The sequence below is a fragment of the Scyliorhinus canicula genome, chromosome 19 (assembly GCF_902713615.1).
Source record: "Scyliorhinus canicula chromosome 19, sScyCan1.1, whole genome shotgun sequence".
Taxonomy (NCBI): domain Eukaryota; kingdom Metazoa; phylum Chordata; class Chondrichthyes; order Carcharhiniformes; family Scyliorhinidae; genus Scyliorhinus; species Scyliorhinus canicula.
The window spans coordinates 40,945,369-40,973,277 of NC_052164.1; the positions used below are offsets into that span (position 1 = coordinate 40,945,369).

The following is a 27,909-nucleotide window of genomic DNA, read 5'->3' on the forward strand; positions in this document are numbered from 1 at the left end:
TTTCGAGTAGCTGCAGCTGGAGACATATCCTGCACGCTGGAAGTGCCTCTGATTTCTCACGTCGCACAAGAGGAGCATTCCACATGGCCGCACTGACTTGACATGACTTACCCTTAAATTATTCCTTTTACTTCCTCTAGTTTAGGACATGTTACCAAAGATGTCGGTCTTCCTTCTGAGGAAAGGTAGAAAAGGAAAGGATCACCTTGCTCCATCCTCACCAAATTCCCTCAGTCTCCAAACTCCAACTTTAGCACTCTATTGCAGTCTCAAGCAGCACTCCAGTGCATTCATAACATTCATAATTTACTGAACAAGTGATGAAGCAAAATCTCTCTTCCCCCAAAGTATGGCGGGAGTCGTTTAAATCGAGGTTCCTGGGGTGTTCACTCCGAGACTAACACTTCATGTAATTGTTCAAAACCTGCCTCCTTGATCAGAATTGTGCTTCACATTTATACTATGTGTTTAGATATATCACCCAAACTACAATGATCTTTGTGTTTTATTTTAGGAAGAACTGGGGATCCTCATGGACGGTACTGCAAGGTGGAATTCTGACGTTTTATAAAGATCCAAAGAATCAGTCTGCAGGAAGCCTGGTAACCAGATTTAATTGGGTGTATCACTGAAGAGATAGTGCATTTGATAGGGGTCATTTTGAACTTCACCACCTGGACTGTAATCTGAAGGAAGGTATTAGTTGGCTGTTGTGGAGCCCACCTGATTAGCAGTGCATAAGTGTCATTGTCATCATCAATATCAGCATCTAGATCATCAATGACAATAACTTTCCTCTCCAGAGCACCTGTAACATGGCCCAGGATTTATAGGATAGCAGGTTTTCCCTTCAATGGAGAACACATCCTGTGGATACTGGCTGCCCAGCAGCCATTTCACATTCCAACAAACGTTGATTGGCCGGAGTCAAAACAGAAAATGCTGGAAAAACTCAGTAGGCCTGGCAGCATCTGTGGAGAGAGAAACAGAGTTATCGTTTCAAGTCTGTGTGACATCTTCGGATGAAGTAGAGTCATATAGAGTCAAAATACTAACTCTGATTCTGCCACCACAGAAACTGCCAGGCCTGCCAAATTATTCCAGCATTTCCTGTTTTTATTTCAGATTTCCAGCATCTGCAGTTTTTTGCTTTTAATTTAATGGGTGGAGACATGGTTTTCACCCCTCATTCGGGAGAAGTTCCACCTCAGAGAGCTGCCAGCCAATCAGAGTAGTCAGCAGCTCTCTAGTCGCTGCAACCTGCAGAAGCTCTAGTGGACAGGATTGGGACTGCATGCAGTCCCTGGAGCCGAGGTCATGGGAGTCCAGGACCAGATTAATGTGGGGTCTCGGGGCGACGAGGAGAATGGGCAGAGGGTGGTTGAGATGTCGGTATAGAGAGGCTGGCGGTAGGGGAGGGAGAGGGTGGGGTGAGGGAGCCTCCACAGGGGCCAGACCTTATGGGGGAGAAGGAGGTGCCCGATGTTAAAATAAGGCTGCTGATGTAGGTGATACCTGCCTCCCTTCCTGCCCGAGGCCTGAACCCTGTTTATTTTCATGTTTCCCCCGCCTCCGACCCAGAACTTTTCCCACCAGCCTGAAAATTGAGACTGGGTGGAAAACAGGCTTTAAGTTGTCAATAGTTGGCCTCATTTGGGGCAAGGGCAGGCGGGCTGGCCTCAGGCATCACCCATCCAAGCCTAAAATTGCAGAGGAGTTTGGGCAGATCCAATGGGAAGGCCATCCGAGAAATTTTACGTTGTAGATTGCAGGGCTGTAGGAAAGTGGAGAAATAAGGATTTGACCATGAAGGTGGGAATCTGAGACGTTGGGGACCACAGGGGCCAATAGTAGCAATGGGTGATCAGAATTACAGTGAGATTGAGTATGGAAGCAGAGTTTTTATGAGCTGAAGTTGATACGGGTGTGGGATGAATGATTAGAGAGATCATCATGTCTGTGTCTAGAGTTGACAAAGTGTTGCATGAGGCCGCTGGGGGTGGGGTGGGGGGGGGGGGGCGTGGTTTGTGGATCAAAGAGGAATACCAGCTGACTACACAAAACATTTTCAATGCCGTTGGGCTTCTTTTCAGTGGCCTCTGGTGATCCCTGCTGGTTAAATTCTTCCAACTCCCATTGCAGCTTGTACTTCGGTTCTGTCCAATTACACATTAGGATCCTACAATCCTCAACTCGATGGAATCCCTACAGTACAGAAGGAGGACATTTGGCCCATTGAGTCTGCAATGACCCTCTGAAAGAGCACCCTACCCAAGCCCACTCTCTTGCCCCATTCTTGTCTAACATTCACATCTTTGGACTCTTAAGGGACAATTTATCATGGCCAATCCAGCTAACCTGATGATCTTTGGACTGTTGGAGGAAACTGGCGAAAACCCACGGGGAAAATTTGCAATCTCCACACAGACAGTCACCCAAGGCCAGAATTGAACCTGGGTCACTGGCGCTGGTGAGGCAGCAGTGCTTACCACTGTGCCACCATGCTGTCCATCTGCGATCAATCAGGCATGGGAGATTGCGAACTAATTTTAGACCCGATTTTGCCTATTTCTGAAATGGCTCATTGATATCCAGTTCCTCTTTGATACATAAGTGTTTTTATCATTGTAACATTATATACCACACACAATTCTCCTCTCCCATTGGCCAATTCAACGTCATCCACTTTACGCCATTATCCACGAGATAAATTATCCCCAATTAGGAACTGTTTAATTTAGACAGCCTTTTGAAATCATCTCAGATCATCCCAGGTCCGGGATATCCAGCAGTACTCTATAGGATCCATAGAATGCCTACACTGCAGAAGGAGGCCACACGGCCCATTGAATCTGCACCGACCTTCCAAAAGAGCACTCCAACTAGGTCCACACACCCACCAAATCCTCATCGTCCTGCACAATAATCATGGCCAATGCACCTAATGTGCATATCTTTGGACACTAAGGAGCAATTTAGCATGGCCAATGCACCTAACTCTTTGGACTGTGGTAGGAAACCGGAGCATCCGAAGGAAACCCACGCAGACACGGGGAGAATGTGCAAACTCAACACAGTCAGTCACCCAAGGCAGGAATCGAACCCGGGTCCCTGGGTGCTGTGAGGCAGCAGTGCTAACCACTGTGCCGCCATAGGCAGAGAGTCAAAAGGCTTGTTAAATCATCCCACACAAGTTAGGATATGGCGGTGTTAAAATTCACATTCTTTTTCATAAATGCAATGCACCATCCTGAAGAGAGTTCAATCTCATTGCACAGAAACAATTGATGGGATGTTAGAAATTGAACTTCAGCCTCTTTAATATCATAAGCCCTCTTTGTTTAGAAACAAGCAGCTGGTCAATTCACACCTGAATATACAGTTGAACTGAAAGGAGCAAATATCGGATGGGCAACAAAGGACAAGTCGAGCAAAAAAAATGTGTTGGAGGTGAGAAGATGCACTTTTAATATAAAAGGGATAAAGAAATGATCCTCGGTTTTCATTGAACTATTTGTCCAACAATCAGGTAAATGAAAAATAGGGACAATTTGAAAAGTAAAAGATTGAAATGGATTTTTTCCCCCTGTCAAATTGAAGGCAAAACACCTTTATCTAACACTGCCACCTAAAAATAAAACTTTACTCTCTGAAATGCAATCTAAAATGACCTTTGATTAAAAGCAAATGTTTCAGCAAAGGTTTGTGAAGTTTGAAATCTGTTTGACAAGTTGCACTGGGCTGGATTTTGTGTCCCCTGACGACCTCTTCTCTCGCCCCATTCCCCGGTGTGAGGTGGGGTGACAGGTGCAAAATTGGGCATGTGGTACTATGCCCGGCCCATGGCTATTTTACTTGTGGTGGGGGGGGCATCAGGCCCTTACAAAAGTGGCCAATTCAGGCCCTTTTCCCACCTCCACTGCCACACTAAGGGAGGCCCACAGCAAGTGAATCCCTTGGTGGCCATGTCAAGGGGTTGTCTCCTGTTGGGGCATCCAATGCCCATCAGAGGCCCTATCCAAAGTATTTCCCACAACACCCAGCTCTTATTTCTCCCCCCGAGAGTTGCATCCATATGGTCTGCTAGCCGAGACCTGGTGAGCCCCAGACTAAGTTAAAAGAGCAGTTCTATGGCCTGCAGTCCCAGCACTGGCCACCTCTCCCAGTGACGCTGATGGGCCAAAGAGCTGCAGGTCATTTGATTGGAGGCAGAAATTCCACCTCAAGCCAACTAAAAGTCTGAAATTGCTGTAAGGCTCACCCTCGCTTTTCAGCTGAGGCACAGGAACCCTGCCTCACCCCCTCTCCCCCTAACCTAAAATTTAGTCCACTCGTGTCAAAAAAAGGCATGCGGCACTTGCCACATCGCTTCTCAGTAAAGTTCCCTTTGCGAGTGGACATGTTGCCAATCAGCAGCCCACTCTGCACATGTTTGCTTTTCTATTCCCTTGACCTGACTGGAAAAGAAGGTGGCTCATCTTGCAAAGCAGCTGCCATTTCTCTATCGGGTTGTCTTGCACAGCATGGCAGGAGCAAATCTCAGCCAGCTCTTGGGGCTGAATTCTCCTGCCTCTTTGGGGATGGGCTGGGAGGCAGGAAGACTAGCAGCATATCAAAGGAAGGTGGGGACAGAGAGCCCAACGTCTTCCTGTGGCCAGGCCATTTGCCAGCAGCAGGACCTTTGGCAGCTCAGCTGCCCGATTGAGGCACTCCGTGGCCAAACAAGGTGAGTTCCGTCACCATGAGAATTTTGTTCATGTCGGGAGGGCCTGCCACTGTGTGGGAAGATTGGGTGCCCTCCTTTGTGGCCGTTACCTGGCCCAGCGAGGGACCCCCTGGCAGCCCTCACAGCAACGGCCGCCAATAACCTCATCACTGCTCCCACATGCCCCTGACCCAGGCTTTGTCCCAATGTATTTGAAATTCCTTCAAAAGCGCTCAGCCATTGAGGTGCCTCTCTCTGTGTCTGCAACCTTTGCAATGGCCACTGCTTATGATGGCACTGCTGGGCCACTGATGGTGCTGGTAGATCTTAGGACAGAGCACTGTCCGTAATTGGATGGCAACTCTGGCGCTGACTTCTTAATTGGCCGGTAGCAGCACCATACCATCCCAGATTCTGCCGTTCACCGAGGCAGGGTCACTTCCTCATTTAGCCCCAGTGACCAGGACTTGTTGACAATCAGCAAAACTCCACACAATGGGTGGAATTTACCCATTTTGTTTTGTCCAGGTGTCATCTTGGCGGGAAATGTAGAGGGTAGCCTGTTGCCATGTTTCCCCGCCATATTTTTAAACTCTTTGCCGGAATGAATAATGAAGAGGCGGGTTCCATGACATTATGCCGTTGGAACCTGCCCCGCCAGCAACTTAACCTATTAGAAGATCGGGTTACCCCAAATAGAAATGGAGACATCCCCCTCGCCATAGAACGACACCCCTCTCACCACATCCCCACACTATGGAATTCTCCACCTTCCCCTCCCTGACACTGCCCCCTGGCACTGCGTTTTCTGAGCAGTGCCAGGGGGCAGTGCTGGGGTACTGCCTGGGCATGACCCTCTCTCCCCGGGGGCTGTACCCACATATCTGCCTGTAGCGGATTCTGCCAACCAGGTGCACATCGTGGGAGACCTGTCATGATTCACGTTGACCGATATGAATGGACAATTTAATGTGGGGGGACTGTCAGGCGTAAAGGCCTGATAATGATATTTAAATTGAGGCAAATTAATTTCCCAGCTTACAAGTCAGGATTCTTGTCATGTCATTGGCAGAGTCAATTGATCGGGGAAACCCTGACAGGGTAAAAGCCGTTTTGGGACACCTGCACTCTTCTTTGTGCTCTCCACCGATCCTGCCTTCCAAAAATAGGGGCGGATAATCCCCCCTCCCCCCAATGTTCTGTGACCTGTTCTGTGGACGAAAGGCAAAATGTACATCAAATTATTTTCTCCCATGAGGGTACACTCACTTGAGAACCAGTTAGAGACATAGCTACAACACTTCAATGCTGCCTCTGCTCTCTCTGCTATGTATGGTAGAGATTGCAGGTCCAGTGAGTCTACCCTCGTGCCTTTTTATTCTGGTCTCCCCTGGACATGAAATGCAACATCTTGACATATATCGGAACCAATATATTTCCCACAGAAGTATAAATAAAACCATCTCCATAATTTTAGTCATGTACTCTTGCAGATAAATGGCACGATTGCCCCAGTTTATTTGTTCCAAGGCTATTTTCTCTGTTTGTTTGAAAGGTTCTGGAAACGGCTTTTATGGTTGTCCAGTACCTTATCCAACTGACTGCTCTCACTGTGTGAGCGAGGATGGTTATTGGGCGACTCAATTCTGTGGGGAATGATTCACAGCTGAACCCAGTCTGAGATACTTCCCAGTGATCAGGTGTGGAAACCCAAAGAATTTTCCCCTGCTGAACTATTGCATTCAACCTAAAGTAATGCCTCTATTACCTCCAGACTGTTTTCTCAGCTTCATACACTCAGGATAGTAACAGTGCATACTTTTGTTTTCAGTTGAAAACCCGAAGAGGTTCAGAGTATCTCATACAGTACGATACAGAGTCTGTCATCGGGGATTGGTACAAGATGATCAATGAGAGTATCAATTTTCAGGTACGTAACTAAAACTGAAGCAAGACATCTTTTACATGTGATTGACAGGGGGCATTGTATTGCAGACAGAGAACATTCGCCTGCAGTAAAACTGTCTTCAAACCATAAGAAAACGTCTTTTACACTCTTCAACAACTCCTAAAATTATTACGACAATCGGGTGTGGTTTTCCGGCCATTCCCGTCAGCAGGGTATTCCGGTCCCGCCAATTGAGACCGCCTGCTGTAGGTTCCTGAGCGGCAGAGTGCGCAGACAACGGGAAACCCCATTCACAGTTCCAGTCCAGCTACCAGCCAATTGCAGGACGTCTTCGCCGGTGCAAAACATGTCGCCTGCTGGGGGTGGTGGGGTGTGTGTGTGTGTTGGGGGGGGGGGGGGGGGTGAAATCCCACCTGATGTGTAGTTACTTGTTCAGAAATGTATCTCGCATCCTGCCTTCCCAGGGTCCTGCCAATTAAGGCCGCCCCCGTCCTTCCTCCCAACTGCTCTACGATGCAGGCTATGGGAAGGGTGCTCGTGTGTCATGCCACTTCATTGACGGGTGGTTGGTCTCGAGGCCAATCCCAGACGACGCTCTTTCCATTTCAAATGTTAGAAAAAATCTGACCTGTGCCGTTGACTGTTTTTCCAGAAGCTCTGATAAGCTGCCTGCTGGTTGTTAAGGCTACAGTTTAGAAAATCTTGATTGCGTTCAATAACTCGATAAAATTGGAAAAGCCTCTTTCCAGGCTGACATCTAGATTTTCCAAATTTGCATAATTGGGATGGCTTTATGATTAATTCTTAGGGTATGGCGCTGCTAGCAAGACTTGCATATGTCATCCATCCTTAGATATCTCTCAGAATAGCCCTCTTCTAGAACTTGGCTTTATTTAGCCTATCGTGTCTGCGCTAGCCAAGAGACTGAAAATAGAAACTAACCTTCATTTTAATCCAATTTTCCAGTACCTGGTCCATAGCCTTGCAGGTTATAACACTTTAGATGGAGGTCCAAGTACCTTTTAAATGAGTTGAGTGAGGGGCAGCACGGCAGCGCAGTGGTTCGTACTCCTGCCTCACGATGCTGAGGTCCCAGGTTTGATCCCGGCTCTGGGTCACTGTCCATGTGGAGTTTGCACATACTCCCCGTGTTAGTGTGGATTTGTTCCCCACAACCCAAAGATGTGCAGGCTAGGTGGATTGGCCACACTAAATTGCCCCTTAATTGGAAAAAATTAATTGGGTACTCTAAATTTATTTTAAAAAAGAGTTGAGTGTTCCAGCCTCAACCATCAAGTTAGGCAGTGAATTCCAGGCTCTCACTACCCTCTGAGTGAAAAAAACTTTCCTCATGTCCCGTCTAATCATTCTACCAATAGCTTAAATCTCTGCTCCCTGGTAATTGACCCCTCGGCTAGGAGAAACAAATCTTTCCCATCTACATCTCATAATTTTGTACACCTCAATTGGGTCAACCCTTAACCTCCGCTGTTCAACGGAAAATAACTCTAGCTTATCCAATCTCTCCTCATAGCTGCAATTTTCAAGCTCTGGCAACATTCTTGTGAATCTCCTCTTCACTATCTCTGGAGAAATGATGTCCTTCCTATAATGTGGTGACCAGAACTGAACACAAAATCCCAGCTGTGGTTTAACCAGAATCTTCTACAGTTCCATCACTACATCTCTGATTTTATATGTAATACCTCCGCCAATAAAGGAGAGTCTTTTCCATATGCTTTCTTGCCACCTGCCCTGCTACCTTCAATGATCTGTGGACATGCACTCCAAGGTCTCTCACTTCCTCTACTCCTCTCAATATCTTCCCATTTATTGAGTATTCTCTTGCTTTGTTTGCCCTCCCTGAATGCGATGCCTCACACTTTTCAGGACTGAATTCTATTTGCCACTTCTTTGCCCACTCAACCGAACCATTGATATCATTCTTGTGCCAACAGCTATCCTCTTCGCTATCAATTACTCTGCCAATTTTTTTGTCATCTGCAAATTTCCCAATCATGCCACCCACACTTAAGTCTAAATTACTAATAAACAACAAACAGCAAGGGCCCCAGCACTGAGCCCTGTGTAAAAACATCCACCCTTTGTTTCCTGTCACTTAGCCAATTTTGGGATCCAACCTGCCACCTCCCCCATCTTTCATGAGACTGCTCACTAGTTTGCTATGTCATGTGCCTTACTGAAATCCTTGTAGACCATATCCACTGTACTACCCTTAACAATCCTCCTTGTTATTTCCTCAGAAAATTCTATTAAGTTAGAATCTTTTCCGAACAAGACCATGCTGATTATTCCTCATAAATCCGTGCCTTTCTAAGTGACAGTTTATCTTGTCTCAGAGTTTTTTACACTGATGTGCCCAACACCAAAGTCAGACTGACTGGCCTATAGTTATCAGGCCTATCCCTCGCACCATTTTAAAATAATGTTACAATGTTTGCAGACCTCTAATCCTCCGTTTCCTCACCAGTATCCACTGAGGACTTGGAAATGATTCTCAGAGCATCCGTTAATTCCTGCCTGTCTTCCTTCAACAGCCTGAGATACAATTCATCTGGCTCTGTTAATTTATCCACCTTCAAGCATGCCAATCCCTCTAGTATTTCCTCCCTCACTATACTTATTGTATCTAATGTTTCACGCTCTTCCCCTTTAACTAGAATGCCTGAATCATTCCTCTCCTTAGTGAAGACAATGACAAAGTACTCATTGAGAACCCTGCCCACATAAAATCATTCCATACAGAAGCAGGTCATTCGGCCCATTGAGTCTGTGCCAACCAACCCCCTCGCTCATTCTTAGACACTAAGGGGCAATTTCTTTATCATGACCAATCCGCCTGGTCTACATATCTTTGGACTGTGGGAGGAAACAGAAGCACCCAGAGGAAACCCACGCAGACACAGGGAGAAAGTGCAACTCCACCTGAGGCCAGAATTGAGCCCGGGTCCCTGATGCTGTGAGACAGCAGTGTTAACCACTGTGCCACCCTCAGCTTCTGAATTAACCCACAAGTTATCATGTACATCTCTGATAGGCCCTGGATGAGATTCTTCGGTCCGCCAGCCGCGTTTTCATGTGCAGTGTATCATCGCCGGCAGCGGAATCCTCCATTCCGGCAGCTGGCCAGTGGGATTTCTCATTATGGCCACCCCACACCATTGGGAAATTAGCTGGTGCGGGTGTGCTGCCGGCAGAGCGGAGGATCCAGCCGATAGAGCAATCCGTTGCCTACCTTGTCCTAGTTATTCTCTTCCTCTTGATGTATTGGTAAAACATCTTAGGATTTTTTTGGTTTAACCTACCAATAATTTTTCATATCCTCGCTTTGCTCTCCTAATTTCCATTTTTATTTCACCCCTGTACTTTCTATATTCTAGGCTTTTTAGAGTATTAAGTGTTTTGTAACTGTCATAAGATTTCTCTTTACTTTCTCCTGGCCTGCATTGACATGGATAACCAGTGGATTCTAGATTTGTTTGTGGGGATATGTCTACACTGTCCATAAAAGTTTGCCTTTGAACGCCTCCCGCTGCTTTGACCGTGTTTCCTTCTGGTAGCTGTATTCAGTCCCTGCTTGTCAGCTCATCTCTCGACTTTGTAAAATTGTCTTCCCGAATTTATTTAGAACTTTTACCATTCTTCTTTCGTTGCCCCTTTCTATAATTATACTAAATCTAACTATATTATGGTCACTATCTCCAAAATGGTCCCCCACTACTACTCCATCTACTTGCCCAGCTTAATTTCCTAAGACTGAACCTAGAATTGCGTCCCTTCTCATTGGCCTTGTTACGTGTTGGCTAAAAAAGTTATCTTAAACAGTCCAAGAATTTTGCCCCTCTGTGCCCTTCACACTGTTTGTATTGCAATTGATATTAGCGTAGTTGAAGTCCCCAACAATTACTGCCCTATTGTTTTGCACTCCGACATCTCTCCGGAGGTATGAAGTGAATAGTAGGGAAGTTATGCCAAACTTTTATCGAACCTTGGTTAGACCACACAGGCTTGATAGCTGTGTAGTGTTCTGGTCACCATATTATAAAAAGAAATAAAGAGACTGGAGAGGGTGCAGAGAAGATTTACAAGGATGATATTAGAATAAGCAGATATACATATCAGGAAGGGTGGACAACTGACCCTTTTCTTTAGTGAAAAGAAGGCCAATGAGTGACCTAATACAGGTATTTAAAATAGAGTGAGAAGAGAAAGAGAGAGAATGTTTCCTCTTTGGGAAAATGTAACTGGAGGCCATCAGTATAAGGTAGTCACTAAGAAATCCAATTCAGAAGAAACCGCGGGTGGAATAATACGGCAAGGACTGACGACGCATCCCCACACACCCCCCTGCCTGGAAACCACATCGGTGTGGGGGTGATTAATGGGTACCTCTGCTCCTCATTGGGGAGTTGCTGGCCAATCCAATTGGCCAACAACTCCATCAGTCCAGGTATTGCCAGGAAAGCATTAGTGGTCACTGCTGGTGAAGTGACCCCCAGTGCCTCAGAACCCCGGAGCAGATCTGCCCAGAGTCTTGCACCAGGAGGGTTTGGGTTGATTAGGGAGAGGGGAGTTGGGAGGGATTGGGTTTAAGAGAGGGAGTGGGTAAGAAGGAAGGGGGAATTTCAATGTAAGGAGGGGGGCTTCCCCACAGAGCGGCAGACCCCAGTGAGCATCTCTTCCCTTCTCTCCTGCACTTTAAACATTTCAGTTAAAAATCAGCCACCCCTTCCTATGGATTCATACCTGTTTCTTTCTTACATTTTGTATTCTGGAAATGTTGTTACAAATGAATGCAATGCCAATCAAAATATATTTTTTTAAATCAGCCACCCCAATCCCATCCTGCTGCTCTCACGGGAAGCTTATTGTCACGGTCAATAGGCTTGATAACAAGCCCTAATAGACCTTTAATTGTCGATTTTACTACATTGGGCATTTTTCACCTGCCAGCATCTCACTACCCCCCACCCCCCTCACTGCTCTGTATTATGGGGGGTGAACTTTGGTTGGACGGGTAGGTTGTGGGATGGGAACCGACACTATTTTCCGTGCCTTCCTGGTGAGGAACCCACTTGCCATGGCATGTAAAACCCAGCCCCCATCATTCAACAGAGAATGGTGAGAATTTGGAACTCACTACCACACGGAACGGTTGAAGTGAAGCGTATCAATGTATTTAAGGGAAAACAAGATAAGTGATTGAAGAAGGAAATAAGTGTTTGCAATGGGAGATCTTGAAGAGGAAAGATAGAAGGAGGCTGAAGTGGAGCATAAATACTGGTTATGGCCTGGTTGGGCCGAATAACCGATGCGGCAGCTAATGTGGTGAAGGTGCTCCCAGAATCCTGTTATGTGGCGAATTCTAGCATTTTGGCCCCTGCAATGTTGAAAGTATGAGTGATATTTCCAAATCTGGGTGATGTATGGGAAGAGGGAAACTTGGAGATAGTGGTGTTCCCATGTGCCTGCTGCCCGCCACCCCCCACCCCACCCCTAGATGTTGGAGCTTCAGGAGGTGTTTTTGCAACTTTGATCCTGAAAGACATCCCATTTTTATCTCCTTCCCCTCATTTGTCCATTTTTACCATATGCATGGCAGGCTGCCAAAGTTTGCAGACAGTTTGGAGAATATGAAAATGAATATGGCAGTGGCAGAACATGTCCTAATCCAGCACCCTGCTGGTTGCAATTCTCAGAAACATTCTGCAGTGGCTGACTGAAGCTACCCCATAAACATTCATGAGTGTTGACATTGCCTCAATGATTTTCTCTTTTGATTTCTATTGAAGTTGGAGACAGTCAACGCAGATGACGTTGATGCTGCTTCTGACTCAGCTGGACCTGAGAAACACAACAGCAAAGACAGGGATGAGAGGAGAAATCGCAGTAAGTCTCTGAATGTGTTTGTAGAGTTTATTTATTTACCAATAGCCATGGTGGGATGACAGATTAATTGCCCATTCTCTTATAGAGTTCTAGAATTATAGAACAGTACAGCACAGAACAGGCCCTTCGGCCCTCAATGTTGTGCCGAGCCATGATCATCCTACTCAAACCCACGTATCCACCCTATACCCATAACCCAACAACCACCCCCCCTTAACCTTACTTTTATTAGGACACTACGGGCAATTTAGCATGGCCAATCCACCTAACCCGCACATCTTTGGACTGTGGGAGGAAACTGGAGCACCCGGGGGAAACCCACGCACACAGGGGGAGGACGTGCAGACTCCACACAGACAGTGACCCAGCCGGGAATCGAGCCTGGGACCCTGGAGTTGTGAAGCATTCATGCTAACCACCATGCTACCCTGCTGCCCATCTTCATATAGAATTAAACCTAACAGCCCCAAAACCACAAGTGGGTGGTTCTCCTTCCCTCTTCCCGCCACTATTTTCACTATTTTTTCGCAGTGTTTGGAAGATTGCCTCATTCGGCCCGTGCCACTGGACATTGACATCCATTTTGGGAATGACAATGCACTCTGCTTCTTTCCTTGGAATTTGAAGTGTGGCAAGTCTATATCTACCCTTGGCCTTTCTACTTTTTAATGCAATACGCAGTGATTCCCCATTCACAATAATTTACTTGAGGGGGCATACATAGGGCGACGTAGTAGCACAGTGGTTAGCATTGTTGCTTCAAGGTCCCAGGTTCGATTCCCAGCTTGAATCACTGTCTATGCGGAGTCTGCACGTTATCCCTGTGTCTGCATGGATTTCCTCTGGGTGCTCCGGTTTCCTCCCACAAGTCCCAAAACGCGTGCTGTTAGGTAATTTGGATATTCTGAATTCTCGCTCCGTATACCTGAACAGGCGCTGGAATGTGGCGACTAGGGGCTGTTTACGGTGACTTAATTGCAGTATTAATGTAAGCCTACTCGTGACAATAAAGGTTATTACTATTATTTTGACTTTCACTGATTTTTAAAATTTTATTATTTATTTTATTTTCAATTATTATCAGTGACAAGACCAGCAATCATTGCCATTTCCTAATTGCCCTGGAGAAGGAATTGGTGAATCACCTGATTGAACTTTTTATAAATTAATTCAGGTGGCACAGTGGTTAGCACAGCTCCCTCACAGAGCCCTGGACCTGGGTTCGATCTGGTCCCGGGTCACTGTCCATGTGGAGTATGCACATTCTCCCCATGTCTGCGTGGGTCTCACCCCCACAACCCAAAGATGTGCAGGGTAGATGGATTGGCCATGCCAAATTACCCCTTAATTGAGAAAAAAAAGAATTGGGGTATGTTAAATTTTAAAACAAGATTAATTAATTGGATGTGGGTATCACTGGTTGGGCCAGCATTTATTTCCCTAATTGCTCTTGAACTGAGTGGCGTGCTCGGCCACTTTAGGGGGCGTTTAAGAGTCAACTATATTGCTGTGGATCTGGGGTCACATGAAGGCCAGAACATGTAAGGACAGCAGATTTCCTTTTTTAAAAGACATTAGTGAACCAGATGGATTTTCATAATACTTTTATTCCAGATTTTACTGAATTCAAATTTCACCATCTACCATGATGGGATTTTAACCCAGATCATTATCCTGGGTTGGTGAATTACTAGTCTAGTGCAAATACCCTTGCACACTGCCTCCGCTGCAGTCCATGAGGTGCATGCATCCTTAACAGTGCTGCTAGGGAGGAGGTCGCAGGATTTTGATCCAACGACAGTAACGGAACACAAATTTCCAAATCATGATTCATCCCAAATTGCTACATCACAAGGTCAGTCTGGATGAAGAAGACCCTTTAGATTATTTGACCTCCTCTTCCCACAATGCGAATCCCTCCATCTTTTCTTCATATTATCCAGCACTTTCTCCAATCATAGTGAGTTAGCGTCTGGGGGTTCAGGGCGTCAGGGACTCCAGAGATCGGGGCGCCATTTAAAAATGGCGTCCTGATCTCTCACTACACTGAGGAGTTCTGGCAAGTGGAGCATCCTTGGCTGCAAGTTCCCTTCTGAGGCCTCCCATCTAACCTGAGTGATAAGCATGTTTTTCGGTGCTATGAGCATCGGGAAACACGCAGCTAAACACTTTCGCTATGTAACTTTGTTCTCAGTGAGTTAAATCGTGCCCCCAGTTTTGCGTGGGACATTTTTTAAAAAGTCCTAATTTTCCTTCCCGGGTGGACATCAAAGATCCCATGGGAATATTAAATGGAGAGCATAGCAGTCCTGGCCAATGTTTAATCCTCAGGCAACCTTACTAAAAAGAATTATCTAATCTTTTATCTCAATTACGTTTGTGGGATTTTTCTCTCCGTATTTTGACTGTCATCTTTTCCTAGTTTGCAAAAGGAACTGTAGTTGAAAAATATTAAATAGAATTAAATCCCTACAGTGCAGATGTAGGCCATTTGGTCCATCAAGTCTGCACCGACCCTCTACCTAGGCGCACTCCCCTGCCCTGCTTCCACAACCCCGTAACCCCATCTAACCTGCACATCATTGGACACTGAGACTTTGACGCTGTGTTATACTTTTAGCAACCTTGCTCCCTCTGTACTGGAAGTGATGCCAGGATTAACTATTCCTTTTGATCCCTTCACTTCAGGTGCTCGGAACGTCGTAAGCAGCAGCGCTGAGAATGCAGACCACAAGAAAGTGAAGACCAAATTAAAAAAATTCCTGCTGCGGAGACCGACCCTGCAGAGTGTGCGGGAAAAGGGTTATATCCAAGGTAAGGAAGAGATCGCAAGATTGCATGGCAACAATTGAAGAGCGCCGGGGATTCCACAGGCCACAAGTCCCTGTCAGCCATCTTTTTTTAGCCAGTGCACACTGACAACAAAGAAATGCAGCAATTTTATTCAAGACTTCAAAACTGGCATAATCATTGACCGGTAAACTGTTGATCTCACCCCAGACCTTTCCGATCTGTTTTCACCCTGTCACCACATTGCAGTGTGAGGGGTAGGCATTTGCTTTTGCACAGGAAACCCCCAAAACCAACAAGTCAGCATGATTTTACAGTCCTGCCTGTTTACTAATTAACCACTGTGCTATAGTGAGTTAAGGATCAACATTTTGACATCCTGTCTCAAGCCAGTGAATAGAGAATAGATGAAAATATACGCAATCATGAGAACTGCAGAAAGCAAAACAAGTAAATGGTTATAACGTTTTGCATATCTTGTAATCTTTTAGTAAATCCATTACCTTTGTTCTAAGTTCCAACATGTCTCTGTGCACCTCATAATGTCACAGGAATTAACGGTCAGCAGGAGGGCGTCTGGGCCTATCATGACTATTCCCAACAAAGTCTGTGTTCCTATGGAAACACGAGGCAAAGGACAACACAAAGGGAGCAAAACATACTGGGGAAAAATATTCTTTGGCACTGGAAATATCAGATGGCTATCTATAAATGTAAGAGCAGAAGAAATAGCAGCTGCAGAAGGCCATTTGGCCGATCAAGTCTGCTCTGCCAATCAACAAGGTCATGGTTGACCTTCCACACCAACTCTGCCTCAATCCCCACATCTCTTAATTCCCTTATTACCCAAAATTCCACCGACCTCTATCTTGAAGATGCTCATCCGATCAGAAGATATAGGTGCAGAATTAGGCCATTCGGCCCATCAAGATATCGATCATGGCTGAGATGTTCCTCATCCCCATTCTCCTGCCTTCTCCCCATAAAACCTGGTCCCCTTGTTAATCAAGAAATTCTCTTATTAATTAAGAACATCAGATTTTTGCTTGACAGGGCTACAGACCAAGAGTTGGAAGGTAGAATTAGACAGAATAGTTCTTTCTCAGAACATAAGAACTAGGAGCAGAAGTAGGCAATTTAGCCTCTCGAGCCTGCACCACTGTTCAATACTATCATGGCTGATCTCATCATGGCCTCAACTCCACCGTCCAGCCCATTCTCCGTAACCCTTCAACTCATTACTAATTAAAGACCTGTCTAATTCCTCCTTAAATGTACATACTGTCCCAGCATCCACCGCTCTCTGTGGTAACGGATTTCACAGATTCACTATCCTTTGGGAGAAGTTTTCTCTTCATCTCAGTTTTAAATTTGCTACCCCTTATTCTGAGACTATGACCTCCTGTTCTAGAATGCCCCATAAGAAGAAACATCCACTCCACATCGTCTTTGTCACACCTTTTATCATCTTGTGTACCTCAATTTGAACTCCCCTCATTCTTCTAAACTCGAGAGAATATCGGCCTAAACCACTCAATCTATCTTCATATGACAAACCCCTTATCTCTGAAATCAATCCAGTGAACTTCCTCTGAACTGCCTCCAATGCCACTACATCTTTCCTCAATAAGGGGACCAAAACTGTGCACAATACTCCAGGTGTGGTCTCACCAATGCTGGTACAATGACACAGCTCAATGACAGAAATATTCAGCGCGATTTAACTCAATGGAACAAAGTCCCATAGCAGGCACGTTTAGCCGCATGTTTCCCGGCACTCACAGCACTGAGAAACCCAATGCTATTGAACATCAGTCAGATAGATAGGGGACCTGAGCGGGGAATGTGCAGCCGAGGCCGCAAATAGTCCCATTAGCTGCACTGAGGAGCTCCTCTCGCCGGAACGCTTCAGTGTAGCGAGAGATTGGGATACCATTTTTAAATGCCCCTAATCTCTGGAGTCCCTGACACAACCCTCAACTTACCAACTCACTATGAGGGGGTCCTCAGGCCATATCCCCCCCCCCCCCCCCCACCAACACCCACGCAGGGCACCTCCGGCTCTCTCGCCGCCACACAAATAATGCCAGCTTGGCACTTTGACCATGCCAACCTGCTATGCTGGCAGTGCCCCTGCCAGCTTGCAATGCTTGCAGGGCACCTTGGCAGTGCCAGGCTGGCACCCAGATGGCACAGAAGTGCCAGGGTTCTACCCTGCCCAAAAGGCATGTACCTGGGGACGCTGATCCCCTGGACGACCCCCACAAGTGCTGCTCCGTCTGGTCCCCATTTGTGGAGACTAGTTTTTTTTTCAAAAAAAATACTTTATTTATAAAATCTATAATAAACAGGGGCTGGTGTAGCTCACTCGGCTAAATCGCTGGCTTACCAAGCAGGCCAGCAGCACGGTTCGATTCCCGTACCAGCCTCCCCGGACAGGCGCCGGAATGTGGTGACTAGGGGCTTTTCACAGTAACTTCATTGAAGCCTACTCATGACAATAAGCGATTTTCATTTTTCATTTTCATAAACATTACAGAACATTTTGAATTGCCTTGACTGTACATTACCATCAAAGTTACACATTCCCTTGACTTTCTTCCATTCAATTGGGATGACATTACAAACATATCCCCCTTTACATTACAATTCTTTCTTAAATATTTACATTGTCATATTTCTTTTATACATTGGAGTGTTAATGACACAGACCGAGGGGTTTTACACAGTTACCCACCCCTCGGTGTACATTTGTTGGAAGACCTTACACAGTGGCCTTTCTCGATTGCGTCTTGGCGGCAGCTTCCCCAAGTTTGAGTGCGTCCCTCAGCACGTAGTCCTGGACCTTGGAATGTGCCAGCCTGCAACACTCGGTCGAGGACAATTCTTTGTACTGGAAGATCAGCAGGTTACGGGCAGACCAAAGACTATCTTTCACCAAGTTGATGACCTTCCGCCAGCAGTTGGTGTTTGTTTCAGTGTGTGTCTCTGGAAACAGTCCATACAGCACAGAGTCTTGTGTCACAGAGCTGCTCGGGATGAACCTTGACAAATACCACTGCATCTCTCTCCAGGGGCGGAATTCTCCGACCCCCCACAGGGTCATAGAATCGCCCGGGGCCGGCGTAAATCCTGCCCCCGCCGTGGCCGGAATTCCCCACCACCCGGGAATCGGAGGGAGCGGGAATCACGACGCGCCGATCGGCGTGCCCCCCAGCAGAGATTCTCCGGCCCGCGATGGGCCGAAGTCCCGCCGCTGTCAGGCCTCTCCCGCCGACGTGGTTTCAACCACCTCTGGTGGCAGCGGGATTGGCAGCACGAGTGGGCCCCCGAGGTCCTGGGGGGGGGGGGGGGCGCGGGACGATCGGACCCCGGGGGGTGCCCCCACGATGGCCTGGCCTGCGATCGGGGCCCACCAATCGGCGGGCGGGCCAGTGCCGTGGGGGCACTCTTTTTCTTCTGCCACGGCCTCCACCATGGCGGAGGCGGAAGAGACCCCCCCTACCGCGCAAGCGCCAGTGCTGACGTCAGCGGCGGCTGACGCACCGGCGCATGCGCGAACCGGCGAAGGCCTTTTGGCCAGCCTGACGCCGGACGGCGGGCGTCAAACGGCATTGGCGCTGGTTTTGGCGCCAGTCGGCGTGGCGCCAACCACTCCGGTGCGGGCCTAGCCCCTCAATGTGAGGGCTTGTCCCCTAAAGGTGCGGAGAATTCCACACCTTTGTGGAGGCCCGACGCTGGAGTGGTTGGCGCCACTCCGCTACATCGGGACCCCCCGCCCCGCCGGGTAGGGGAGAATCCCGCCCCAGATCTTCTTTGCAAAGGCACATTCCACAAGGAGGTGGGTGACCGTCTCATTTCCCTCACAGCCACTCTGAGGACAGCGTGCAAAGGTGCTGAGCCTTCGGGTGTACATGAAGAATCTGATGGGGAGGGCCCTTCTGACCTCCAACCAAGCTAGGTCTTGGTGCTTTTTTGTAAGTTCTGGTGATGAGGCATTCTGCCAGATGACTCTGACAGTCTGCTCAGGGAACCATCCAACGTCCTCCACAGTCTCCTTTTCCCTGAGGGCCTCGAGGACATTACGTGCTGACCACTGCTTCATTGCCTTGTGGTCAAAAGTGTTTTCCTTCAAAAAATCTTTCCACGAGGGGCAGGTGGTACGGCACGTTCCAACTACTTGGAGCGTTCCGCGGCAATGAGACCAGGCCCATCCTTCGTAACACCGGGGACAGGTAGAACCTCAGTATGTAGTGACACTTGGCGTTTGCATACTGGGGGTCCACGCACAGCTTGATGCAGCTGCACACAAAGGTGGCCATCAGGATGAGGGAGACATTGGGTACGTTCCTCCCTCCTTTATCCAGAGGTTTGTACATGGTGTCCCTTCGGACACGGTCCATCTTGGATCTCCAGATGAATTTGAAGATGGCCCAGGTGACTGCTGCGGCGTAGGGTCGGGTAATGGGCCAGACCCGCGCTACGTGCAGTAACACCGAGAGTACCTCACACCTGATGACCAGGGTTTTGCCCGCAATGGAGATGGAGCGTTGCTCCCATGAGCCCAGTTTCTGTCTTACCTTGGCAATGCGCTCCTCCCAGTTTTTGGTGCACGCCCCAGCCGCTCCGAACTATATCCCCAGCATCTTCAGGTAATCTGACCTGACAGTTAAGGGGACAAAGGACCAGTCGGCCCAGTTTCCAAAGAACATGGCCTTGCTCTTGCCACGGTTTACCTTGGCTCCCGAGGCCAATTCAAACTGGTCGCAGGCAGTCAAGAGACTAGTTTTTTTTTCAAAAAATATACTTTATTCATTAAAATCTCTAATAAGCATCACAGAACATTTCAAATTGTCTTGACTGTACATTTCCATCAAAGTTACTTATTCACTTTCATCCATTCAACTGGGATGACATTACACACATATCCTTCTTTATGTTACAATTCTTTCTTAAATATTAACATTGTCATGTTTCTTTTATACATTGGAGTATTGAAGACCCAGACCGAGGGGTTTTACACTGTTACCCACCCTTCGGTGTACGTTTGTTGGAAGACCTTACACAGTGGTCTTTCCCCATTGCGCCTTGGCGGCAGCTGCCCCAAGCTTGAGTGCGTCCCTCAGCACGTAGTCCTGGACCTTGGAATGTGCCAGTATGCAACAATCGGTTGAGGACAATTCTTTGCACTGGAAGATCAGCAAGTTTCGGGCAGACCAAAGACCATCTTTCACCGAGTTGACGATCTTCCAGCAGCAGTTGGTGTTTGTTGCAGTGTGTGTCCCTGGAAACAGTCCGTAGGGCACAGAGTCCTGTATCACAGAGCTGCTCGGGATGAACCTTGACAAATACCACTGCATCTCTCTCCAGACCTTCTTTGCAAAGGCACATTCCACAAGGAGGTGGGTGACTGTCTCATTTCCCCCACAGTCACTCCGAAGGCAGCGTGCAACGGTGCTGAGCCTTCGGGTGTACATGAAAACTCTGACGGGGAGGGCCCTTCTCACCACCAGCCAAGCTAGGTCTTGGTGATTGTTTGTAAGTTCTGGTGATGAGGTGTTCTGCCAGATGACACTGACAGTCTGCTCATTCAAGACACTAGTACTGAACGGCCTTGCCTGAGGTCTCCAAGGCAAACAGGATAGATCCGAATGCCTCAGGTGCCTCAGTAAACTGCATATTACAGTGAGACTAATTGTCGTGCTCTAATGTGCAGATTTGTCAAAAAGTGATCCCGCCCATAATGGGAGGGATTTACATCTTGACGTCTTGCGAGATCGCGTTAGATCTCGCGAAGTGTTGCGAGCCAGGTAGATCCTGGGGATGCGGTCTCCTTTCTTCTATCGCCATGCTGCATTGTGGCGTGCTGCTTGGGCTGCCAGGGTTCCCAAGTAGAGCTGCGAAGGTGTCTGGCTAACTGTGCCAAAGTGGCACCAGCAGGTGCCAAGATCTGGTTAGATCTCGCGAGGCGTGACGGCCGTCAGGAATCCCAGGAGTGGCCTTTTTCAGGACCTACCGACCATGTCCCGCTCGATTCCGACGGATGTGCCTGGTAGATCACACCCACTAGTCAAATGACTTTTGTGAATGATGCTCTATATACTCATCGAATGATCCACACTTTGCATGATCAGGTATTTCACTTTCTTTTGATTTATTCCTTGCAGGGATGTGTGCATCGCTGCTAGGCCGACATTTATTACCCATCACTAATTGCCCCTTAGAAGGTGGTGGTGAGCCTTCTTAACCTGTGCAGTCCACATGGTGTGGGTTTACCCATAATGCTGTTAGGGGGAGAGTTCCAGCGATAGGGAAGGAATGGCTAATACAGTTCCAAGTCAGGATGGTGAGTTATTTGAGGAGGGGAACTTGCAGATGGCAGTGGTTCATTGTAGTTGCTGCCTTTGTTCTTCTTGGTGGTAGAGGTCTAAGGTTTGGAAAGTGTTGCAGAAGGTTAGGAAAGTGTTGGTGAGTTCCTGTAGTCGCTCTTATATATGTGCACATTGCTGCCACTGAAAATGAAATGAAAAATGAAATGAAAAAATGAAAAATGCGCACCATGATGGAGGGAGTGAATATTGAAGGTGTTGGATAGAGTGCCAATTAAGTGGGCTGCATTATCCTGGAGAGTGCCCAACTTCTTGAGTGTTGTTGGAGCTGCACTCAACTAGGCAAGCAGAGAGTATTCCACCACACTCCTGACCTAGTGCCTTGTAGAAGGTAGCCAAGCTTTGGGGAGTCAGGAAGTGAGATACTTGCCCGGGATACCCAAACTGTGACCTGCTATGTTAATATGACCGGTCCAGTTCTGTTTATGGTAAATGGTAACCCGGAGGATATTCATAGTGGTAAATTCAGCAATGGGAATGCCATTGAATGTCAAGGGGGGGGGATGGTTAGATTATCTCTTGTTGGACATGTTCATTGCCTCTGTGGTGCAACTGTTACTTTCGACTAATCAGCCCAAGCCTGGATATTGTGAAAGTCTTGCTGCACATGGACATGGACTGCTACAATATCTGAGGAGCCACGAATGGTGCTGAACATTGTGTGATCATCAGCTGACGTCCCCACTTCTGATGTTATGATGGGGAGAAGATCATTGGTGAAGCATTTGATGGTGCTTGGGCCTGAGGAACTCCTGAAATGACATCCAGGGGTTGAAATGATTGAACTCAAACCACTACAACCATTATTTGTGCCAGGTCCTCACATTATGGGCGGGATTCTCCGACCCCACGCAGGGTCGGAGAATTGGCGGGAAGCGGCGTGATTTCCGCTCCCGCAGGTCTCCTAATTCTCCCGCCGGTAAAAAACCGGCGTTGTGCAAATCCCGCCGGCAGCCTGTGAAAACAGCTGGCGCCGGCGGGATTTCTTTTTTTAACAACTAACCTTAAATCTCCGGCCCGGATGGGCCGAAGTCCCGCCGCTGGGAGGCCTTCTCCCGCCGCCGAGGTGTACACCACCTCGGAAACGGCGGACTCAGCGGCGCGAGCGGGCCCCCGGGGTCCTGGGGGGGGCGGGGGGCGATCGGACCCGGGGGGGTGCCCCCACGGAGGCCTGGCCCGCGATCGGGGCCCCCCGCTCACTCCGCGGGGCAGTGCCGTGGGGGCACTCTTTCTCCTTCCGCGCCGCCACGGCCTCCGCCATGGCGGACGCGGAGGAGAACCCCGCATCGCGCATGCGCCGGCAGTGAGGTCAGCGGCCAGCTGCCGCTGACGTCACTGCCGGCGCATGCGCCGACCGCCGAAAGCCTTTCGGCCAGCCCCGCTTCCGACTGCGCCGGGTGTTTGCGCCAGTCTACCGGTGCAAACTGCTCCGGCGCGGGGCTGGCCCCCAAAGGTGGGGAGAATTCCCCACCTTTGGAGGAGGCGCGACCCCTGAGTGGTTGGCGCCACTCCCCTACGCCGGCACCCTCCGTCACGCCGGGTAGGGGAGAATCCCGCCCTATATGTGTCAGAAACTCTCCAGCCAGTGGAGAGTTTCCCCCGATTCCCATTGACTTCAGTTTTGCTTGGACTCCTTGATGCCATATCCAGTCAAATGCTACCTTGATGTTAAGGGCAGTCACTCTCGCCTCACCTCTGGAGTTCTGCTCTTTGGTCCATGTTTGGACTAAAGCAGTAACCATGTCAGGAGCTCAATGGCCCTGGCGGAACCCAAACTGAGTGTCAATGAACAGGTTAGTGCTGAGCAAATGCCGCTTGATAGCACTGTCACTGACACCTTCCATCACTTTGTCTAATGATCAAGGGCTGATTGATGGATGGTAATTGGCTGGATTGGATTTGTCCAGATTCTATTGTGGATAGGACATACCTAGAGAATTTTCCACATTACTGGCTTGATATCAGTGTTGGAATTGTACTGGAGCAGTTTGACTCGGATTTGGAGCACATGTTTTCAGTGTTGCCCGAATATTGTCAGGGCCCATATTGCAGTGTCCAATCCCTTCAGCTGTTTCTTGATTTCACGCGGAGTGAATCAAATTGAATTGGCTAAAGACTGACATCAATGATGTGGGGACCTCCAAGGAATCTGAGATAGATTACCTACTTGGCACTTCAGCCTTTCTTTTGCACCGATGTGTTGGGCTCCCCTATCATTGGGGATGGGGATATTTGTGGAGCCTCCTCCTCCTGTCAGTTGCTTAATTGTTCCCCAGCATTCATGACTGGATTTGGCAGGAATACAGAGCTATGATCTGACCGTTGGTTGCGTGATTGCTTTACTCTGTCTATCGCATGCTGCTTCTACAGTTTGACCTGTGATTTCTGTGTTCTAGCATCATCAGGATGATGCCTCATTTTTTGGTATGCCTCGTGCTGCTCCTGGTATGCCCTCCTGCACTCTTCATTGAACTAGCTTGGTGGTTCTGATAGAATTGGAGATATGCCATGCCATGAAGTTACAGATTGTGGTCAAACACAATTCTGCTGCCGCTGATGGTGCACAGCGCCTCATGGTTGTCGACTTTTGCGTTGCTAGATCTGTTCAAAATCTATCCCATTTGGCACGATGATAGTGCCACACAATATGGAGGGTATTCTCAATGCAAAGATGGGACTTTGTCTTCACAAGGTTATGCGGTGATCACTCTCGGCGGCGCGCCATTCACTAACGGCAGAATAATCCCATTGAAGCCACCCACGCTGCTGGGAAACCCACGGGCGGTGGTGCACTACCAGCGGGAACAGGGAATCCCAATAGTTAGAGGATTCCACCGTATGTCACTGCGTCCCCTCATGTTAGTATCTTTCTTGTATCAGTGAATTCATGTATGTTAGTACTCTGCCATATCAATACAATTAGTGTGTTGGTATATTTATATTGTGAACGTTAGTGTAATCCTATACATCATTTTGAAAATATTTAATTTGGAGACAAGTGTGTGTACGTATCATATGTTAAGGTATCTGTAGTCTGTTTTGAATTATCAGCCTTATTAATGTAATTTAGTATATGTACATGTAAATTTTGTGAGATAATATAGCATGGGTATATCTGTAGAGTTTGCAGCACTATCTCTGGCCATGCTCTAACTACTCTGATGCCCATTCACTTCTCGGACTTTTCCATTGTGTTAGTCCAGTAAGGCTGCACGGGATTTTTTAAGTAGTCAGAGGCTCAGCATAGTGCACATTGTGTTTTACAGATCAAGTATTTGGCTGTGGTTTGGAGGATCTGTGCCGACGAGAGAACACCACCGTACCTCAATTTGTCATAAAATGCATTCAAGCTGTGGAAAAACGAGGTAATGGTTGTGACTCATGTAACCTACCAGTGCAAGGTGCATCTCTCAGTCACTACTCCGGCTTGCTGTCAATGGAACCTAATTTCAGCTCTATTACTCCATTTTCAATTTTGCATGCTGGTCTCGCAGAATAATAATCATTAACAGAAACAAAACTCATCTTTCTCTTCCTGCAACAACCTTTTTGATCTCTTCCAATCACAAAACTTTTTCTAACTCTCCAAATTGTTATATCTGACTCTCTCTAACTCTTTCTACCTCTATCTTTGCTTTGCACTCTTTCTGTCTCCTGAGACGACTCATAACCATCTTCATGTCAGCTCCATACCTATTCTTATTCTCTCTCCTTTCTGTAAGTCCTTCTATCCTGTTGCCTGCACTCTCTTCTGTGTGTCACCCATACTGTCCACCGCTCCAACAGCTGCAGATGTGACCTTGCTGCTTTTTGAACACCAAGACAGAGGAATGGCAGGGCCAGAGTCTGAAGTTGGGCCTGAGCGCTCGGGTGGGAAGAGAAGGGTGGGAGAAAGGGGCCAGCACTGACCGGGAACAGATGAGAGTCTGGAGTAACCAGTGTCGCTGCTCTGGGCCATTGATATGATGGGGCTGTGGCTGAACCAATGATGACATATCAGGGACCTGATCTAAAAGATCCAGAAAGCAAGGATTTGAATGGAATACTGGGCCAGATGTTGGATCATGAATTATTGTACCAGTAGAGATTAGGAACTCAGGCTATGGGGGGAGAGGTGGAAGCAACTGTTCAGAAAGGTAGGAATAGGATGAGATGTGAAGCTGGCGTACTTTTGTTTGTCTTTTCTCTGCAAATAAATAACAAACTAACCGCAGAACCTTTGGTGGAGTTATAGGCTTCCTGTATTGGAACTGGCTGATTCTCAAGTCTCCAATCTGGCTGCTTGTAAAACACTGAATTTTCCAGATTATCAACCAGAATTATCACTTATGAAGCTAAATGAATTCATTGCTCATTTACTCCTCACACCACAGATGGGGCAAAGCTTGAAGAGGGGAGAGCTGACAAGAAGCCTGGAAGAATGGCTTCTGCCAGAAATGCAAACATTGGCCATGAACAAGGCAGCCACATGGTGGCATAAAACCTTTCTGATAAAACCTGCCTTTTTGATATCCAATTTTTATTTATCCCTGGCTTTTAAAAAATTAAGTGAATAATAATTATATAAGCCAGCATTTATTGCTCTTGAATTGAGTGGCTTACCCCATTTCAAAGAGGCAGTTAAGACCCACATTTCTGTAATTATATGTAGGCCAGACTAGAACAGGCAGATCTGAAGGGCATTATTGAACCACATGAGTTTTTAAAAAATAAATTTAGAGTACCCAATTATTTTATCCAATTAAGGGGCAATTTAGCATGGCCAATCCATCTATCCTGCACATCATTTGGGTTGTGGGGGTGAAACCCACGCAGACACAGGGAGAATGTGCAAACTCCTCACGAACAGTGACCCAGGGCCAGGAACAGTGAACCCGGGTCCTCAGCGCCATAGGCAGCAGTGCTAACCACTGTGCCACCGTGCTGCCCTCCGCATGAGTTTTTATGACAATGGTTTCATGTCATCAATAGAGTTTTAATTCTGGATTTTCATTGAATTCAAATTACACCATCTGCTGTGATGAGATTCGGACTCAGATCCTCAGAACATTATCCTGAATCTTTGGATTACTAGTTCAGTGGCGACACCACTATGCCACTGCCTTGGTGTCAGACAGGCACTCTGACAGCATGGAGATGGTTGTAGGGGTGAGGGGGATGGTGGAGCTATTGAGAGGGTTTCATACAGAAATGACCCATTTCCTACAGGCCGTGTCGCTCATTTGATGACTCCTAAGGTGACAATACAAGAGCAGGAAGGAAACCAGAATGAAGATACTTGGAAAAATGAAAGTGGGACTTTGCACATCTAGATCGACATGTGCTTTCTCTGTGTGATACTTTCAGGCGTGACAAATGTAATATTTTGGGGTGTGATGGAAAAGCTGCATGTCATCTAAATCTTATCCATATTTCCCCACCCTAAAGCCAAAGCATGTAAAATCTCGGCCACTCTCGTGATTATGGATTATGACGGATTGTCAAGAATGTATTTAATGGTGAATTGATGTGGTGGCTGGATGTTGGAGAACAATTTTCTTCTGTTTGGCCCAGGTATACTAAAGTCTCACCATAAAGAAAGATAAAAGAAAGACCTATGTATAATTTTTTGACCTGTGAAAGAGAGAAAGGTAGAATACTATTTAAATGGAGAGCGATTGCAGAACGCGGTGATATAGAGGGATATGGGTATCATGGTGCATAGATCACAAAAATGCTGGTGTGCAGGTACAGCAAGTGATCAGAAAGACTCATGGAATGCCAGTGTTTATTGCAAGAGGAATGGAATACAAATATAGGGAAGTTTTACTGCAGCTGTACAGGGCCTTCGAGAGACCACGCCTGTGTTTTGGTCTCCATATTTGAAATAGAATGTAATTGCATCAGAAGCAATTGAGAGTAGGTTCACTGGACTCATACTGGGATGAAGGATTTATCCTGTAAAGAAAAGCTAGACAGGTTAGTTCCAAATGCATTGGAGTTTAGAAGACTGAGAGGAGAACTTAGTGAAATGTATAAGACCCTGAGGGGACATGATTGGGTTAATATTGGGAGGATGAAGACTACAACAAGCCACAGTTTAAAAATACGAGGTCACTCTGTTAAAATGGAGATGAAGCGATTCCCCCCTCCCCTGAAAACCATTTGGGTCAGGAGGTTTAGAGGGGACGTGAGGAAAAACGTTTTCACCCAGAGGGCGGTGGGAA

At 47.3% G+C, this 27,909-nt stretch overlaps 1 protein-coding gene across 5 annotated transcripts in view; it reads left to right on the plus strand.

The window, feature by feature from the left end:
• The window catches only part of LOC119954069 (rho GTPase-activating protein 27-like), a 242,032-nt gene that overhangs the window by 197,334 nt on the left and 16,789 nt on the right, over positions 1 to 27,909 (plus strand). For all 5 annotated transcript variants that reach the window (XM_038778892.1, XM_038778894.1, XM_038778893.1 and 2 more), the window contains 6 exons: positions 515 to 602; positions 3,346 to 3,450; positions 6,537 to 6,635; positions 12,428 to 12,524; positions 15,213 to 15,338; positions 24,970 to 25,068. In XM_038778892.1, coding sequence (XP_038634820.1) covers positions 515 to 602; positions 3,346 to 3,450; positions 6,537 to 6,635; positions 12,428 to 12,524; positions 15,213 to 15,338; positions 24,970 to 25,068 — 614 coding nt within the window. The remainder of the gene's footprint in view (positions 1 to 514; positions 603 to 3,345; positions 3,451 to 6,536; positions 6,636 to 12,427; positions 12,525 to 15,212; positions 15,339 to 24,969; positions 25,069 to 27,909) is intronic.